Source organism: Ailuropoda melanoleuca, chromosome 3 (assembly GCF_002007445.2).
Source record: "Ailuropoda melanoleuca isolate Jingjing chromosome 3, ASM200744v2, whole genome shotgun sequence".
Taxonomy (NCBI): domain Eukaryota; kingdom Metazoa; phylum Chordata; class Mammalia; order Carnivora; family Ursidae; genus Ailuropoda; species Ailuropoda melanoleuca.
The window spans coordinates 79,284,026-79,303,308 of NC_048220.1; the positions used below are offsets into that span (position 1 = coordinate 79,284,026).

The window sequence follows — 19,283 nt, forward strand, 5'->3', positions numbered from 1 at the left end:
ATCTTGGGAAATAAATGGAATTAATCCTTGTTTTAAGTTTAGAAAGATTAGGGGTGCCTGGGTGGCTCAGTCGGTTTTGCGTCTGCCTTCTGCTTAGGTCATGATCTCAGGGTCCTGGGATCAAGCCCTGCATCAGGCTCCCTCTCCTTCTGCCCCTCCCCCCTGCTCGTGCGCACTCTCTCTCTCTTAAATAAATAAATACTAATAAACAAAAAAAGATTAAACAACATACCCGAGGCCACATAGGTAATCAAACCTAAGTCAGTCTGACTTCAATATCCATGCTCTTTTCACGATGTCATGCTATCTCCCTAGGAAACCAAAAATTGACTATAAAAACATACTAAGTATCGTCTTAGAAATTTATCACTAGTGAAGAATTCTAGAAAATAATCCATCCTGGTTTGGTTTAATGTACAGTGTACTTATATAGAAATAATCCTTATTAAGACAGATTTACAAAAGGGGAATTAAGATCTTGTTTAACCCACTTTGAACACCAAGATCCTTACTGTAATGGTCAAGTATGGCACTCTATGCATATGAACCCGTACACATATGCATACATGCATACACATCTAAATGTATGTATTGTATATATGATTATTGCGTATATCACAAACTCTAATAGAGCTTCTTTAACTTGGCACTTAAAGAAAATACAGGGGAATGAGTTCAAAGGAACAGACACTATCCTCTATAGTAAAGGACAGTGAATACTAAAAACTCTATCATCTGATGTCACTCTCCAGTTGTTCTTCACTTAGTGGTAATAATCAAGTGTTGTGCCTAGAGGAACATTTCTGGCCCAGTCTCAATCATTTCCCGGGTAACCTACCTCTAGTCTCGTACTCCGTCCCTTGGGGAGTTTCCTTCTTGCTTCAAGGTTCTTACTGCTTACACTTGCCCAAGGCGCAGGCTTTCAGTACTGAATCGCAATTATTTAACTTGTACTGAAGGCTTTGCTTCTCTGCACTGTTCTCCAAGAAGCTGACTAGGGCTGTGGAATGATGCAGCTTTCCTCCGTTACTTAAGATCATTCTGTCTGTGTCTTGAATAACTATAAGTTGGAAATAAATTTAAAATTTACTTTAATAATTTAATGATTTTAAGCAAAAAGTTTCTCTAAGGCAGAAATATTGTTGGATTCAGTAAGGGGCAATCAGACAATCCTTCGTCTGTATCTTTGTCTGTGTCTCAGTGTTTGGCAATAGCTGTATGTCATTCTACTTTGTAGTACTTTACCTTTATTGACTTGACTTCACTTTTCAGGCAATTTGTAATGCTATTTAAGTGTTTTTTTCTTTATTATATTATGCATTTGTTATTTTACAGTTTTATCTACCAGGGATTGCTTCTTTGCAAATCATTTTTTTAAAAGATGCAGTTTTTAAGGCATTAGTGTTACAGAAGCATCTATCACAATGAGCTCAATCTTAAATGCGACAAGTTTTATTGATAGAATGTAAAGAATTTTATAGCATCCATTCGGTGCCATTGATAAGAAATGTAATATCTTTTTCTCAATACTATGTTAACATTTAACAAGTACTTGAAAAGCATAGTTCTCACCATTGGAGAGGAGCTAGAGAAAAAATGTTAAAATTAACAAAAAATGATTCTTGTCTTCATGGAGAGCTTAGAAGCTGCAAGAAGAGATATGTGCACATTGTTTACTCACTCATTCAAGAGATGTTTATGGAGGTATTATTACATGCTGGGCATGGTGTGGTAGCCTCTGAAATTATAATATTGAGCGGTGGAGGCACGATTCTCTTCCCAGGTTTACCATTCGGATCAGGGGTTAAAGGGTAAAGGAGGATTCACCAAAGGGGTAAATCTAAAAAAGAACAGGAGGTAGATGGAAAAGTGCTGAATATGAGCTAACTCTGGAAAGAAATATTAGGATTTCACAGAACACTGAGGTTGTCATAGACTGCTTTAAATCAAATTCCAGAAAAGCTCTTTTCATTTGAAGGCTATTCCAAAGCTTAAACAAAATGCTATGTGGTTTCAAGACCAGAAGTCTGCACTTTTTCTAAAATAGGCCAACATATACCTAAGAAGAGAATTAATATATATGAAAATTGGTCCAAGTAATAACTTCAACTAAATATTGATTTCAGGTCCACTTAATTGGTATACCTATTGAAGTAGAGAAATCAGTGGTTAATTTTGCTGTTTACTGTTGCTTTTGTGTGTTTTGTTCAGATAATTAAGCTTGATGGAGACTGTTTCAGTAATCTTCCTAGTAATTGAATACATTTGATATTCTCTTTAAGAGAACAGAAAAGAGAAATTATCTGACACCATTAAGATTATTTTTAAGCATATAGCTGTTGATTTTGTAAATGGCCCACCGAAATTTGCCTAACACTTGATTAGTGAATAAGAGAAGCAGTAAGAGAAGGACAACATTAGAAGTAGAGTTAGGCAGGTGTTTATTTCCCAGGTACTCTCAGTAAAGAGCCCTTAAGTCTTCACCTCTAGAGTTGTTCTATTTAAGGAAGCCTGGGTCCCTGGTGAAGAGGATTACAGAATTCAGGAAATGGCAATTAAAATGCTAATCCCTCTTGCAAAATTCTGGTTTAGAATCTGAGAGCCTAATAGAGAAGTGGGAATGATTGTTTTGAGAGAACATTCATTCTAATATATTTAACTTTTTTTAAAAAATGCAATTACACTCTACACTATCAAGGAAGAATAATCAAGCCTTCATATAGCCTTTAATGGATGTGAAGAATGAATGCTCAGTTGAAGGTCGACACTATTTTAATATGGTTGTGACTGGTGATAGATGGCTCCTCAGCTTTGGAAATGTGGCTAGTACTTCTAAAAAACTGAATTTTGAATTTCATTTAATGATACTCAATTTAAAATGGATATGATTGAGTTACTAGAAAATTTTAAACATGTTTGAAACAACGTAGGCATATGAAGCTTCTGTTTCAACCACACATTTTATGAAATCTAAATACAGATGAAATATATGAGATGTCTCACAAAATGTAAAATAAACAATGTATTTTAAAGACTTAGGATGATAAAATGTAAAATATTTCCACTGTAATTCTGTAAAATACATACTGATATAATATATTTTGGATATATTGGGCTAAAGAAAAAATATATTATTAAAATGAATTTTACCTTTTTGTTGTTACTTTTCCAAATGTGACTACCAGATAATTTACAGTTACTGTATGTTCTATTTCTTTTGGACCATGCTGGTTTAAAGAGTTGCTCTAAGACATCACTGAAGTCCATTTGATGCACAAAATGCAATTTGGCTCAGCAATTAAATCATATCAAAACCATAGCTCTTCCCCCTTCCCTCCACCCCCTCTACCATCAGTGATTTAATTATCATAAGTAGTCATTGAATCAGATAATTAATTTGATATCATTTACATTTTAAAGTCATTATAGTTATAATCTTTTATTTGGTATTAGAGAAAATAAAATTTCGCAGAAAATTTTAGCCAGGCAAATCAGTGAGAAATTGCAACAGAGGAATTAGATGATTTTGTTTTAATATTATTACATGTTGGATAAGTACAGCGTGAAGCACTTAAAGTACTTAAACTGAATCTGGGTAAGTTTATGGTATCTGTTTTCTAATAGCTGTGTTCTTTTCATCTTTTGTTTTATCCTCACCTCAAACAAAAGCAGAAAGCATGGCTGAATGTGTGATTCCTTGGGTGTTGTCAGGTATCTCTAGCAGTCAGTACAGCATGATTATAGCTCATTGTTCGTCTGTCAATTCTTATAGGAGGTGATTTCCTGTCCTTTCTGAGAAAGAAGAAGGATGAAATAAAACTCAAACAATTAGTGAAATTTTCATTAGATGCTGCTTCTGGTATGTCCTATCTCGAGAGTAAAAACTGTATACACAGGTAAGAACATTTTTTAAACATTTTCTGGTTTTATCAGTAGAATGCTAGAAAAGTGACATATTTGCTGCAGTACAGCAATGAAGTTCTTTCACAAAACTTACATATTTTCTTGTTGGTTTTCATGTTTTGTGGGAAAGCCTTCTTGGATAGTTGTTCGTATAACAGTTTACAGAAACACTTGTTTTCTTTCTTACCTGAGGTAAGTACGCCTCATTAGACAATGAGCTACTCCCTGATTAAAATCTATTGTATTATAATCATGAAGGACCTACTGATAAGATGTACCACAAGTTAGTCACGTAATCAGCTACAACCTTATAGCCAAATAGGATTGTTTCATCTGCTCCCTATTCTTATTTTGCAAAGAAATTACTTGTAAAGTCATGGAAGAACATAATAGTAAAACAACAGTTCATGACAGTGAACTGGCCAAGGGTCGAAGATATTAGCATACTAGTTATTTCAAGGGAGATTTTAGAAAACTTTGTCTAATTATGTTAAGAGCAGTGACTTGGTTGTAATGCTTTTATAGATTGTGGTTTTAGTTGCTTGTAGCTGAAAATGTTCTTTCCTGCTAAATGTCAGTACAACTTAAGATGTCTTGCCGAATGCATGTGAGATCCTAAATATGGCTAAGTGTGTGTAAGCAAAATGACTTGAGGCCATTGATACAGTTTTTATTCACTGGAAATAGCACGTAATACTATTTAACATGGAGCAGAGTTAATTGTCAGATTGAACTATTATGGACTTTATCTAAATTGGTTCAGGTATTGATGTATGTTTTTCTCTGATGTGTTTCATTAAGCAGGCTTTGATTTAACATTCTGGTAAAATTGTATAATGTATACTTACATAGCAGAACAAAAGTACCTTCACCTGAAATGTATATTGATTTGATCTCAGTGTGTCAGTGGTGTGTCCCATCTGCCTCACCCCCCGCCCCCACCCCCTGCCTCTGTTTTTGAGTTGGGCCAAGAAAGAATTTAGAGCCAAACTCTCAAGTAAACAAGAGTTTAATAGCAATGAAAGCAAAAGTACGCTCTCAAAGTGGACTAGCGGGCAGACCCAGGGATGGCAACTGCACCAGGGGCCAGGGTGGTCTTTCTTTATTATGCTTGCAAGGGTTATGGGTCATAGCTAGGCTGCTCTCTGCCTAGGGTTGCCTCCAATCCTCAAAGGTCTCCTCCTACAATAGGGAGGGGCAGTTTTTGGCTCTATGCGGCCTTATCAGAGCTTTCGTAGAGCCATCCTCCTACAAGGGGAGTGTGGGGTCAAGACCACAATATAAATGTGTTCTCATGAAGCTATAGGTTAATGTAAGGCAGCAGTTTTAGGGAAGAGGACATGTGTGTGCCCCCGGAGTTTTTCCTGGCTGTTTGAAACTTGGTTTCCGCCCTTCTTAAAAGCCAGAAAACACCTGTTACCTGCTCATGTCTGGCTAACTGCCTACTTTATCAAATTGATTACTTAATTTTTCCAAAAAAATTTTGCCACATATTTGGTTTTATTCTAAAACTGAAATTACAGCTTTTGTTTCCAATATAACTCAATGATCACATATATTTTAAAATACATTTCAGTAGAGATACTGTATTTCTGGAAATTAAGACAACTAATACTTAACCACTGTCCTTGTATTTTTGTTTTACTTTCTATGACTAGAGATCAAATCACATTATAATAGATACTTTTATTTATTTATTTATTTTTATAATTCAGGGTTTTGTTTTTTTTTTTAATTTAAATTCAATTAGCCAATGCATAATACATCATTAGTTTCAGATGTGATGTTCAACAATTCATCAGTTGGGTGTAACATCATATCACATGCCCTCTTTAATGCCCATCACCCAGTTATCCCATCCCCCCATCCACCTCCCCTTCAGCAACCCTCATTTTGTTTCCTAGAGTTAAGAGTCTCTTATGGCTTGTTTCTTTCTCTGATTTCTTCCTATTCAGTTTTACCTCCTTTCCCTGATGGTTCTCTACACTGTTTCTTCTATTCCTCATATGAGTAAAACCATATGATAATTGAGAATTGTCTTTCTCCAATTTTTAAAGATTTTTTAAAAGTATCTGATTTTGGACAAGAATTGCATTATCATTAATTTCATTAGAAGAAAGAAACAGTTTTTGTTAGAAGTGACAACGAAGGGTTTTGTTCTTCACTTGGAGGACATCTATAACTTTGGCTGCTCAGGTGTTAAAGCTACTTCAGGCATCAAATTCTCTACTTTAGTTATTCATTGTGTCTCAGATTTTTTTTTCAAACCATTAGACTATAGCTTTAAATTACAGTGATAAACATTATTGAAACTACTTAATGGTCAGTAATCAGTAGCAATCTCTGATTTCTGTTGCGTTGTGGTTGAAGGAACTGTTTCAGTTTCTTGCTACTTTTGGAGTGTTTGCTTTTCTTGCAAATAGATGACTATTGTTTTAAGGACTCTATCATCAGAATTGAAACCCCTCTACTTTAAAAAAAAGGGGGGGGGCGCCTGGGTGGCACAGCAGTTAAGCGTCTGCCTTCGGCTCAGGGCGTGATCCCGGTGGTCTGGGATCGAGCCCCAANGTTAAGGACTCTATCATCAGAATTGAAACCACTCTACTTTAAAAAAAAGGGGGGGCGCCTGGGTGGCACAGCGGTTAAGCGTCTGCCTTCGGCTCAGGGCGTGATCCTGGCGGTCTGGGATCGAGCCCCACATCGGGCTCCTCCTCTAGGAGCCTGCTTCTTCCTCTCCCACTCCCCCTGCTTGTGTTCCCTCTCTCGCTGGCTATCTCTATCTCTGTCGAATAAATAAATAAAATCTTAAAAAAAAAAAAAAAGAATTGAAACCACTCTAAGTTGTAGATGACAGCTTTTAAAAATTTATTCCACTCACAAATCATAACATTATCTGCTCTAATGTTATTTTTCCACTTTCCTTGTTACGAATTTTTATGCATTCACAAATTTTTGAATGTCAACCCCTGCTTGAGCACCTATCCTAGAAGGTTGTACCTATTCCTGTACTGTTTGCCTGTGGGAAAGCTTCCTGATAGAGTATCTTAAACAATATCACTGAGAACAGGTTTGACAAACAGATTTCAGTGCCAATTTTCAGTGATTGGTAGTGGCTTTCTGTCTTGTGTATTGAGAAGGATTCCAGGATCAGCAACAAAGAGTCCACTGATCGATAGTCACATCTGTTAGGGCACTGATAAGCATTAATACACAAACCCCAGATTTATCATCGTGGCATAGAATATTTTTTGTCTTTATTTTAATAAATCCTTTTCTTTTTTATGTGATTTTCCTTATTAGCTATATATAGCAACAATGTAATGTTTTCCGACCAACACTTTCAGGGATTTCTTCTAAACTCTCTGCTATTCTGATTTTCCCTGTTGATCCTGATTAGTGGATGAATTTTATGATACCTCTAGCCAGTGGTCTTTCGTTACTCTTGAAATTTACTTAAGCGCTCTTGGATGAGTTCATTTTCTTTTCCTTTGCATTTCAGTACCTCACCAATATGTAACACTATGTTGAGAAAATGTTTTTTGTGTTGAATTTTTTATAGAAGTGAATTGTACTGTAGAACCCTATTCTTATGTGTCATCCTATGACACTATTTCTGGGGTAGTAATAGTAATTGCAATGGATTTCAATTGATTTATAGTTAAAAGATGCACTCAAGTCATTTTGTATGTTTTTTCTCCTAAGAAATACCAAATATATAAATATAAATATATAGTATTCACTACAGTGAAAAGCATTTTTCCTCATTAGAAAAATTTCTAATGAGGTATTTTAAAAATTGATTAATCTGAACATGATCGAAAGTTTCAGTCTTCAGGTAGTGAAGAAAGGCACCCAGCCCTATTCTTGACATCCCCAAATATTACTAAAAATATATGCATGTCTATGAATTATGAAGTCTTTGTCCCACAGATCAAAGCAAAAATTTTTAATACTTATATTAAATACTTATATGTATTATCCTGTTCAGTGATTAGAAGTTCCTGGAATTCAATACCTGAAAATATTTCTAATTGTGTCTCCTCAAAATAGTATCTTAAGTTTGGGGGGACACACTTTCTTTCTTTAGCTTTGTTTTATTGTTTTGATTACTATGAGAAGAACAGAGCAATGTTTCGTTATAGATAAACAAGTATGACAGCTATAAAATAGAAAGAAGTAATTGCATAAAGAAATGGCCTGCTTTTGGAAAATGTTCTTGTTGTAATTTCCATTTAACGTCCAGAAGGGTTCTCTTGATACTTTAAGTTTCTAATTGAAACTATTTCTCTTTATAGCTAGTGAATTGCTGGATATTTTGTGTTTAGTTGTAATCAACTGCATTTTCTTTATAATTATTCTATAGACCAATGTGAGATTTTCTTTCCTACTTGTGCTTTCTGTGAAGATTTGAAGCATACCGATAAACTTTGGGCTGCGTGTGTACTTAAAATTGTATGTTACTAGATTGTTAGATGTCACTCTAGAAGAAGCATTAAACCTGATTAATTTTGATGTTAAGTGGATTGAAGCTTGACTTTACACTAGATATAAGTGGGAATGGCATTTACAGTTTTATTGCTAATGAATCTTACTGCAAGATTTATTTTTATTTGGGTTTATTTCTAAAAGTTGGCTTTCTGCCCTGTTCTTTGGTGTCTGTGGAAAGTAAAGAAAGGATAAGCTTTTGATTGGTATGTGTTTGTGTTAAAGACCAATCTATGGGGAGTTTTGGAAGCATTTCTTAATTTCATGATATTCTGTGTTAAAACCAGAAAAGGTGTTTTTGGAGAGATGCTTGTAGGAAATGATTTTATTTTCTAATTTTAAATCTTGGACCAATTTCTCTTTGTTTTTGGTCTCTTTACCACAGAGAAGTTTTGTTGTTATGGAGTAAGGCTAATAACTCTACAAATTGAAGCCCATTAGATGAGATTTATTGTTTAATAAGGATTTTGTTTATCCATTGAGAACAAAGATATTTCCAGTGCTTCACAAATGTGAACAGTTGCCTACTCTGTGCCAGGCTGATGTCAACAAGAATATCGTTGTCCCTGCCATCGGGTAGATGTAACACAAAATTAATAATTATGCAAAGAGATAATCAATTTAGTGATAATATGTGCAAAATGCCATGAGAGTGATATTAAGAGGGTCTAATATGACCTTTTAGTATGTGGGTTATGGTGGGAGTAATCAGGGCTATGGTGAGAGCTGTCCCTAATTGCAGAAGATACTGTTTGAGAGAGACTTGGTAGAAGGGTGTGTTGCTGAATAGCAGGGGAAAGAATATTCCAGCTGAAGGAAGGTTGGAAGCAAACTTAACAATGTTTTTCATGAGAGAGCAGCACTTAGTCATGAAACTATAGAGTTCGATATTATCAGAACGGGAAGTCCAAAGGACGGAGCAGGTAAACAGGGTCATTCTCACCAGGGGCCATGTATGCCATTTAATTTGGCTAAACTGCAGGAGTATCTAGCTGTACGTTGGGATGATTTTAAGAAAGTTAAAATGCTATGGTTTTTAACCGGAAAAGAAAAGTAATTTGAACAAAATTTACAAAACCCTGAAAAATGAATAATGTTATGAAAAGGAGTAGGAATGGGACTGATTTTGTTTTTAAATTTCATTAGAAAAACTAATTTAGGAAAGCTAAGATTGTCCCCAAAGCAACAATATTACATTTCACTTAAGTATGTTCTAGAAAGACATTGTTTGACCCAGTGACTTCTGACTAGGCTAAGGAATATGTACTTTTTAAGATAAATGTAAGATGCTGCTTCTGTCTCATTTTAATTTTTTTGTGATTTCATACTTTATGAAGCTAAAGATTTGGTATGATATTGATCATCTACTTTTTTCCAGTGATTCTTGAAGGTTTTCCTCTATTTTTTAGAGCTACAGCTGATAACCTAGCATTTGAGCTCTCCCTTTGCTTTCAGTGTACTAAAAATGTATTTTTGTGCTTAATGCCATCTTCATATCACGTAAATGGTAAGATAAAGCTAAAATAGGTAAAGTGAAATATTTCCTTTAATGTTTTTAGAATTGCACCTTTTATGTCTCTCATGAATTGCCATGTATTCAGTAAAAGGAACCTTAAGATCAATTTGCAGGTTAAGTAATTGTGGCCCAGAGATTAAATGAAGGTTATCTAAACAATGGCAGAGCCACTGCTTCCTAGATCTTAGATGTGCTGACTTCCTCCCAACACATTCCCAGTCATTTGAATGCAGGTGTGTTACTCCATCTCATTCCAGTGTTTGTAATCCCAACAGCTGCCCTTCATGACTTCCTGAGGACTAGGCATTGTGCTAATTATGTGCTTTAGATGCAATATCTGAGAATGTAAGCCTCATGAGGGCAGTGATTTTTACCCGCATTGTTCACTGTTGGATTCCAAAAGCCTGGCACAGTGCCAAGCACTGACTGGTGAATGAATAAATCCTCAACACAACAGTAGGTGTTATTGTTGGGCCCGTTTTATACATGAGGAGACTTACGGTTAGGGAGGTTGATTATCCTGCCCAAGATGATATGAAAAGAAAGTAGCAGCTCCTAGATACGGATCCTGGCACTCTGGTTCTCGATCTCATACTCTGAATCACTGCCCTGGACTCAGCTGCCTTCCGTAAGAAATGCATCTTCTGACCAATTAGGAGATTCGGGGAAGAAGGCCAGGTGGCATTGGGTGTGACGGCGCAGCTTGTATTCAACATCTGGGCTCTTTATGTTCCTGAGTGAAAACAGAAGGGGTTGTGGAAGCCTGTGAAATGTAATTTTAGAAAGATACACCAAGGTGTTTTCTGTTGTTTTTGACAAAGAGTTGCTGGAATGAAGCAGTATTTTGTCACTGCCTCTCCGTTTAATTAGAACTTGAAATTTTATTTTTGTATTTTTTCACACACTATTGTTTAGACACCCCCTTCTGCTTTATCCGTTAATTAAAAACACAGGATTAGCATAGAAATGTGATAATCTCGGTTAGTTGACTAAGCATTTATGACTGATTTTCTTGTTCCAACATTTGATTACAATTTTGAATATATTAAGCTGTACTTTTATTTTTAGCCTCTAAACCAGTTCTGCTACAGTACAGAAAGGAGTGCTCAATAATTTCAAATATGTCAAAAATATGCAGTCCTTCTCTAACCTTTTTTCTTTTTCTACTGCAGTTTGGTATTTGCATATGCAGTGTGATTATCATACAAAAGATATCACAAAAGCACCTTTCTAAAAATTATCCTGCTACTTTATTCAGTTTCAGCATTTCCCATCACTAGTTTCATTCATTTTAATTAAGGGATTTTTTTCCCTAAAGTCACATGCATGTTTCCAGGAATGAAGAAAGAGGCCTTCTCTTATACTACAATCAATTAACATGTTGGCTTCGGTTAATGTACTGGAGTATCTAGCTGCCTTCTTAGAAAACAAAGATGAGGGATTTGGGGGAAAGGGTCAAAGGACAGATAAGTTTTGATTTATGGTTACTGGTAGGAAAGACACAGCATATGTAAGACACTGCTCAGGAATTTAGGGCCCTCCAGTAAACACTCCTGGAGAATGAGAAGGGTGGGAGAGAAGGGAATAGCAGCACATTAAAGCTATTTTATAATTTGGTTAGGGCTAGCTTTGAGCTATGTTACATAGAAATGATGGGGGGAAATTGGCCTATACCTCTTCTCTATTATTTCTCACTTTCAATCAGTTAATTACAATAAATACATTCCTGGTTCAGAATGTCAAAACGTGAGCTTTTCCATTAAACTAATACAAATGTTTAGGTTACCACTTTTTCTAAGGACCTCTTTGATTACAAAGAACAGAAACAGCTTAAGCTAACTTAAGCAATAGGACATTTATTATAAGAAAATAGAATTTTCTCATAGAACTCAGGACACAGGAATCTCAGCCCGCCTTGGGAGCCATTGGAATTAGGAACTGGGCAGTGTTCAGGGACCAAGGCAGCATCTCTTTCTGTCTCTGTGTTCACTTGGTCTTTCATTATTTCCTCTTTCTCTTTCACTGCTTCATTTCCCTCTTGTTCTGAAGACTGCATTCCTCTGCCCCATTCATAGGGCTCTCAAGTGACATATAAATCAATATAACATCCCAGGCCTAACATCTGCAGATAACTAATTAGTCTTTGAGGTCTAACTTCAGATTCTTGGCAGAGAGAATTGATTGGCCTAGCTTATGTTAGGTGTTTTAATCAATAAGATGGTTAGACAGAGGAGAGGATGCAGGGTTGTCGTTGCATAGATTTACGGGAGCCTGTCTCGGTGTGTGAGGGGATGATTCTCAGAGGATGGGACATGTATGAAGCAGGATCCCCAAAAGGGTATCATGCATTCATCGAGTGCTTACTATTTGGCAAGTACATTTACTGTCTCATTTAGTCCTCATGTTTCAGTGAGAATGGTACCACTCATCTCCATTTATAGCAGGAGAAATTGAGCCACAAAAGAAAGTACGTAACTTGTCCAGTGTCATACAGCTAGTAAGGGGAAGATTCACTTCTAGATTGAGTTAATGACAAAGCCTGGGAATCTAAGCAAAACATTTAAACTATATGTTGGATATTATTTCCAATTTCTTCTCATTTGTGAGTATGATCAACCATGTGGAGATTTCACTTATGAAGCAAAACCTAAATCCATTTAATTAATACTGATTTAGAGAAAGCCTATCACAGGGATAAGAGAATCCTTTACGAGTGTCATCTCCATATTTTCCTGGGATGATTCCTTCCCCCGTGGTTCCATGGTGTAGGGGGTGCCAGCTTGAGCTTGACTCTTTCCTGCAGTTGGTCCATGTAGTCTTCTTGAATCCTAGCTCATACGGAGTCTAAATAACAGCAGGAGATAACACTCAGAACTGTGGAGTTGAGATTTGGGTGACATGTTGGTTGTATTCACATTCTCAAGTCAATGCTAGAGAAGCTAGCTCTTTCTAATTAGTCTCAGCAGAATGGAGATTCTGGCCTCTAAGAAATCTGTTAGAACATGGATGACATAAAAACAAGTCTAACCTTCTTGCAAACTGCTTCCTATTCTCTGGCCTCCAAGGCACGGTCTGAACAGTCAACATATGGGCCTAGAGAACCCAAGCCTATGACATTTACCAGGCATTGACTCACCTTATTAAATTAGAGAATTACAGGGCGGGGGGGGATGGATTTGCTCAATTTTTGTTTTCAAATATTGTTCATTCTGTATAAGATACAGAGCAGCACGAGAAGCCCTTTTCATTCTCAGGTTTCCTTTTTAAAGTGTTTCTGTCCTAATCAGACTGTCTCTGCACTGCCAACTCTGATAACCGGAAGGTTTGCATTTGCAGAGCCACTTAGCAGCTGCAGCATAGTGGTTAAGACCACAGATTTGACATTGGAATGCTCTATGTTTGAATCCTGGCTCTGTGCCATGTTAATTGTGTGACTTTGGAACTCTCCCCAACCCCCATCATGGCATTCCCTATAACCTTTCCCCTGCTTTATTTTTCATCAGTCCTTATCATGACCTGACATTTATTGTATTTATATCTACATATGCATATATGTACATGTATAAACATCTGCATATGTATGAAAGTGGTGTGTGTGTGTATATAGAAATAAAATCCTGGTTTGCTTTTTGTCTGTCTCCCTCAACTAGAATGTAAGTTGCATGAGGATATGACTTTTTTTGTTCATTCCTCAATACAGAGAACAGTTACCAGCGTCTAGTTGGTGATCAGTAAAAAAATAATCATTGCGTGGATGAATGAATGAAGTTACTTATTATGCTTCTGTTTCTTCCAATATAAAGTGAAGATGATGATATTCTCTCTGACACACTGATTTGTATTAGAGAAGGCAACTGTACTTGAGGAGAAAAGAAGTATCTCAAGGTTCTCCACTGTGAAATATCCCCACAACATTTCAAAGGGACAACAACATAACTGGAAGAGGCCACACATGTCCACACCATTGTAAGATTAAATTCACTGATCTGGTTTGCTAAGGGTACAGAAACTTTTCCGGAAAGATGGCCGTATAAAGGAAGAGCAAATGCAGGATGTCTCCGTGTGTTTTACCGTGGGCCCCAGACTTTCTAACCATGTCCCAACAGGCTTGGACCTGGTTGAGTCTGAGAGCTCATTTTCTTGCTAACATGGTAGTGTGGACCATACAACACCATTCAGGGAGTAGCTATACAGCTGTGTGATTTTGTTTAATGTTTTAAACATTGGTCTAAACATTTCTTGTACCAAACACGGTGTCAGCAAGGCCACATCCTCACTCTAGTTAAAGCTAGGTATCTCTAGGCAGCTGATCTCTATCTCCAGCCCACAGTTTGCCACCTTACTCCCATTACTCTTTCATCTGTGTTCCCAGTCCTGGGTATGTTTGGGCCGGGTACTCCTCTAGATACTGTGGCTATGGTGGTATAGGAGAGGAAAACTAATTTGCCCTCTAATCTTCTAGGTTTTTGCCTGAGACACCCCTGTAATAAAAGGTTAAGAGGGGAAAAACAGAAGTTAAATAGCATGTATGCCTCCTGTATATACATGGGAGAGACCCAGGAAAACTAAGTAACTTCCCAAGATGGCCCAAGCCACCACCTTAAATGCCAACTCCAGCTAAAGATTAAAGAAGATGTGTAGAGGGTAGGAGGGAGGCCAGTTGTGGGAAGTTATCAGGCAAAGCAGTAAACAAGGGCGGGATTGTTACACAGATTTAAGTCAGTGTCTTCTCTACTGATAAGAGTTTCTAGAGATTGAGAGCCCACCTTCTCTTCTTGGCATAGGAAGGGACACAGTCTTGTAACTGGAGAGCTCCCTTGTAAATATCTCTTACAAAAGCGTAACTTCTACTCAGTTGTAAAACTTCCTTTACATCCACTGTTTCTAAAAAATAATCAGCTGAAAATAATCCTTATGCCAAAGAAGCATATTTTGGGGAGACCTTCAACAGTGAACTTAAACAAAGCCCTGCCCTTCTGGAGCTTACAAAACTGAGGGAAAGCAAGTAAATATAAAATATTATACATGATAATAAATGATATACTGAGTACCAAAATAGGGTAAAAGGGAATGGGAGGCTGGAGTGGACACTATTTTGTAGAGAAGACCCAGGAGATAAAGGAGTGAGCCATGTGATTATCAGTGAGAACCTTACTAGCAGTGGGTGTAGCAAGGACATAAAGGCCCTCAGATGGGAGCAGGTAGGTGTGTCTAAAAAAGACCAACAAGGGAGATAGAAAATGAGCTTAGTTATTACATGGCCAGATCATGAAAACCTTGTAAGTCATTGAAAGGACTTTGCCTTTATTCTGTATGACATGGGGGCTTTTGAGAACTAACTTGATCTGTCCCAGGTTTTTGAAAGATCAGTTGGATTTTTTTTTTTAATAGACTTTAAGAGGGCAAGTGCAGAAGACAGACTGGTTTGAGAGCTTTTGAAATAATCTAAATGAGAAACAATGGGATTTGGACCAGGAGGGCAGTGGTGGAGATCCTGAGAAGTGGCCAGATTCTAGGTGTATGTTGAAGGTAAAGCCATTAGGGTTTGCTAATACAGTAGATAGAGTCTCTTACAGAGAAAGGGAGAATGAAAGATGACCTTTTCTCACACAGACTTCAAAAAATGGTCTTGCTGTATTTTCCTCATAAATTCAGGTGGCTCTAAGACATTCTCCAATGTTTTATTTTCTATAATTCTAATAATTCTAACATTATTACTTCAAACTATAAGGAGCCAAATAAAAGCACACTGTGTAACTTTGATTTTACTGGGAGCCTGCTGTATGCAGAGAGCTGTGCTAGGGCTGATGATACAGCCGAGATTGGACAGACTACCACCATTTCTGGCATTTTCCTTGTACCACCCTCTTGTGTTAGAATTCTTATGATGGAATAAAGAAAGTGACCTTGAAATGAATGGCATTCAAAATCTCATCTGCAGGGTTTTTTTGCATTTAAATTGAACATATGTTTCCCAAATAAGTTATGGATCTTTAGGAATTGTATCTTGCAAATAGTATCCTATTTTGCAGACCAATTGATTTAAAGAGATAAGTAAAATTAAATGTATGCATAATTTATCATAATTTATAGTGGGTTATATTTTCCCCCAGAGGTCTCTGGGGTTCTGACTTGTCAATGAAAATAATTATCTACTGAACTGAATAACTTGGTGTTGCAACTAATGTTGCTAGTTAATAATGCCAGTGGATCGTGCGGATTGTTGGAGAAATAAATGTCATCTATGGAACTAAAGTGACACGAAAGAGAAGATGTCAGTCAATTGCTATTTTGTTTAGTATACAAAAGGTCATTTCCTTCTAATGTAAGGTTATGTATTATAGAATAAAATGACCTCTATTATATTAAATATTAAATATTTATAAGATGGCTTGGAGAGAATAGAGTTTTTGGTCTTTGGTCTGGTACACTTATTTATATTTCTTATGAATAGATATTTTTATTATGGAAAAAGAAATACTTGACTGTTTTGTATTCTTCGATCGACCTTTTAAGGCTGAACTTTTTTTCATTGCACAGTCTGATTTGCTTTGTGTGGGAAAGAAATACTGCAGATTTTCTGTGAACATTTTTTATTGGGTACTTTTCATATAGTGGGAGTTTGATAAACATCTGACATGTGAATGAATAAGTGAATGGATAAATTAATGAAAAAATGAAATCGGTCTTTTATCTGCTGTCCAAAGTGCTGATTGAATGCCATTAGATGACTAAGGACTTTCTAGAAAAATAATCATAAGTTGTTTCACCAGCATTTCAAAGAAAATGAAAATGTTCATTTTACATTTTTATTTTTCTCTGATTCATTTCTTCATAATGCATTAATGAAGAAAAAATGATACCTTATGCAAACCTTTAAGTATTATACAAACAGACCAAAATTCTTTGCCTGCTGTGCATTATTATAGGTTTTAGGATGCTTATGGCATTTTTTTTAATTGTTTGCATGTGATTATTTCAGTTTTAGTGAGAAAATAACACTGCTCTTGTCAGAATAGTGTCCTCTTCCAAAAGTCACAGAGGTGACTACTATCCTGGTTCAACCCGGTTCTCATCTAACAACAGTAGTTATTTGTTATATTGACCCTGTCCTGTCTCAGCCAATGACCACGGCTTAAGCAAGGAGTAGTTTATAACATGCCAGAAAGTATTAATTTTTAACATATACTTAGAAATAATTGGCAGTAAACAGCAGATGTGTTGTTATGTATTAGAGTAATCAGTAGACACATACTCATTTAGCCCCTTTCTCCCTTCCCTGCCCTCTGTCCATTCGTTATGTAAATAATGTGAGAATGTGAATGCTATGGCTGGAACACTGCCAAGGTACTCAGTTCCTTACCGTTTAAGCTCAAGAGTACGTAAAAGTAACTTTAATTCTCAGTGAATATTTTTCCCTTCCTTCTTAAAATTCCCATTATGCCTCTTTAAAATTAGGCTTCTCTTTACTTACATGAATTAGTGCAGGAATAAAATTAAAATAATTGTATCCACTATTTGAGATTTTTTAAAACCCAAGGCAGGACATAACCATATGGCATGATAAACAAATAATCTATAAACCCCTTTATAACCAAATGAAAATGTAATTGGTATGTAATTTAAAATTTAGCCTTTTTTTTAATCACATCATGCCATGTTACAAATTTTTAAGTATTATTTTTTCCTTAATTTATATATCATGTGAAGGAAGGAAAATTACAATTTTTATGTGAAATTGTTATACTTACATACATATCCTGCTAGAAACAGATCATTGGAGTTCCTGTATTTTTGCTTTTATGATATCCTCTAAAATTGCCTGGTGAAATTTCTCGTTTTCTTCATAATTTCTAAAGCCCCTCTATATACCACAGATTAAATCAGTCATAAACCATGTATCGAATAGCCTTCTTTGTAAAAGGCCCTGTTTAGACATGTTCCCTACTCTCAAGGAAAATGAGAAAAGTAAGTTAAAGATATAAAAATATCTTGATAATTTGATAAATAGTATATTGACTGAGGCAGTGGACAAGAAAGAATAAGGTTTCCAAAAGCCTTTCATAATAGGGAGAAAAAAATAGCACAGCTTAAGAGCCACCCAACAAATATTGGGACAATTTATTGATTACTTTTATATGATCAGCTGTATTAAAAATAGCTTAATTCCCAAGGGATTTCCTAACTGATGTTTTGCCATATTTAGCAGAACTTTAAAAGATTTTACTTTCTTCCTGTGGCTTTCTTAAAGAATATTTTATCTACTCTGTAAGCATCTGGGTGTTGAAAAGCAGTCACATGGCAAATGTTCCATGATGTTTAACTGAAGTCATTAAATATTTACTTAAGCATTTTCTATGTACCAAGCACATGGTTGGCTTTTGGAATAAAATGCTGAGCAAAGCAGAAGGGGTTCTCTGTCCTCATGGAGCTTAAAGTCTAATGACAGAGACATACATTAACAGATAATCATTCCAGAAAGCATGCAAAAGCGGGAAATGGCCCTATCATAAGGCCATGGAAGGCATCTCTGAAGAAGTGACATTTGAACTGAAGTTTAAGAAGTAACTAAGGTGGAAAAGAGAGCAAACAATCAATTGGGAGTGAGAATGGCCTTCCTAGGCCACGAAAGTCAATCAAAGTATGGCTGGGTTAAATGTTGACTTGAGATGTGACTGGAGAGATAGCAGGGATACCCTGTGGGGGCAGGCCAGGTCCAGGAGTTTGGTCTTGCCCTTTAGAATAATGGGAAGTCTATAGGATTTTGAGTAGGAAGCATCAGATTTCTCTTTCATGGAGATTACTCTAGCTGCAGTATGGAGACTGGACTGGAGGGAAGAGTGGATAAAGATGAGGGAAGCTTTTAAGGGAGTTCAGCGTCAAGTCATCTGGGTTTCTGGCTTGTGCAACTGGATGACAGGTCTCTATTCAATCAGGAAACACAGGAAGAGGGATGGGTTGTTTGTTCTTTTTTTGGGTTTTGTTTTGTTTTGTTTTGTTTTTTTGGTGGGGGGGAGGTAGGGACAAGTTGTGGATGGAAATGATGAGTTTATTTTGGTGCATGTTGAATCGGAAGTGCCTGTAAAATACTTGTGAAGCAATTGAGTAGGCAGATGGATATTTAGAGCTAGAATTCAAGGGAAAGGTCTGACCTGGAGATAACAGTGTGGAAATTATGAAAGGAAAATGAATACATGAGTGAATCTGTGAAACTTTGAATTAATTATGAATCACTGAAAGAACTATTTGAGGATAAGAAACGAACGTGGAAGAATATATCCGTGATTTTCTGAATTCTACATATATGTATTTAAAAACTAACAGTTCATTTTGCCTCTAGATTTTTAAATTTTTTTTTTAAGATTTTATTTATTTATTA

The 19,283-nt window shown here is 36.3% G+C and overlaps 1 protein-coding gene across 5 annotated transcripts in view; it reads left to right on the forward strand.

The window, feature by feature from the left end:
* FER (FER tyrosine kinase) overlaps positions 1-19,283 on the forward strand; it is a 418,243-nt gene that overhangs the window by 314,314 nt on the left and 84,646 nt on the right. For all 5 annotated transcript variants that reach the window (XM_034656598.1, XM_034656599.1, XM_034656597.1 and 2 more), the window contains one exon: positions 3,773-3,896. In XM_034656598.1, coding sequence (XP_034512489.1) covers positions 3,773-3,896 — 124 coding nt within the window. The remainder of the gene's footprint in view (positions 1-3,772; positions 3,897-19,283) is intronic.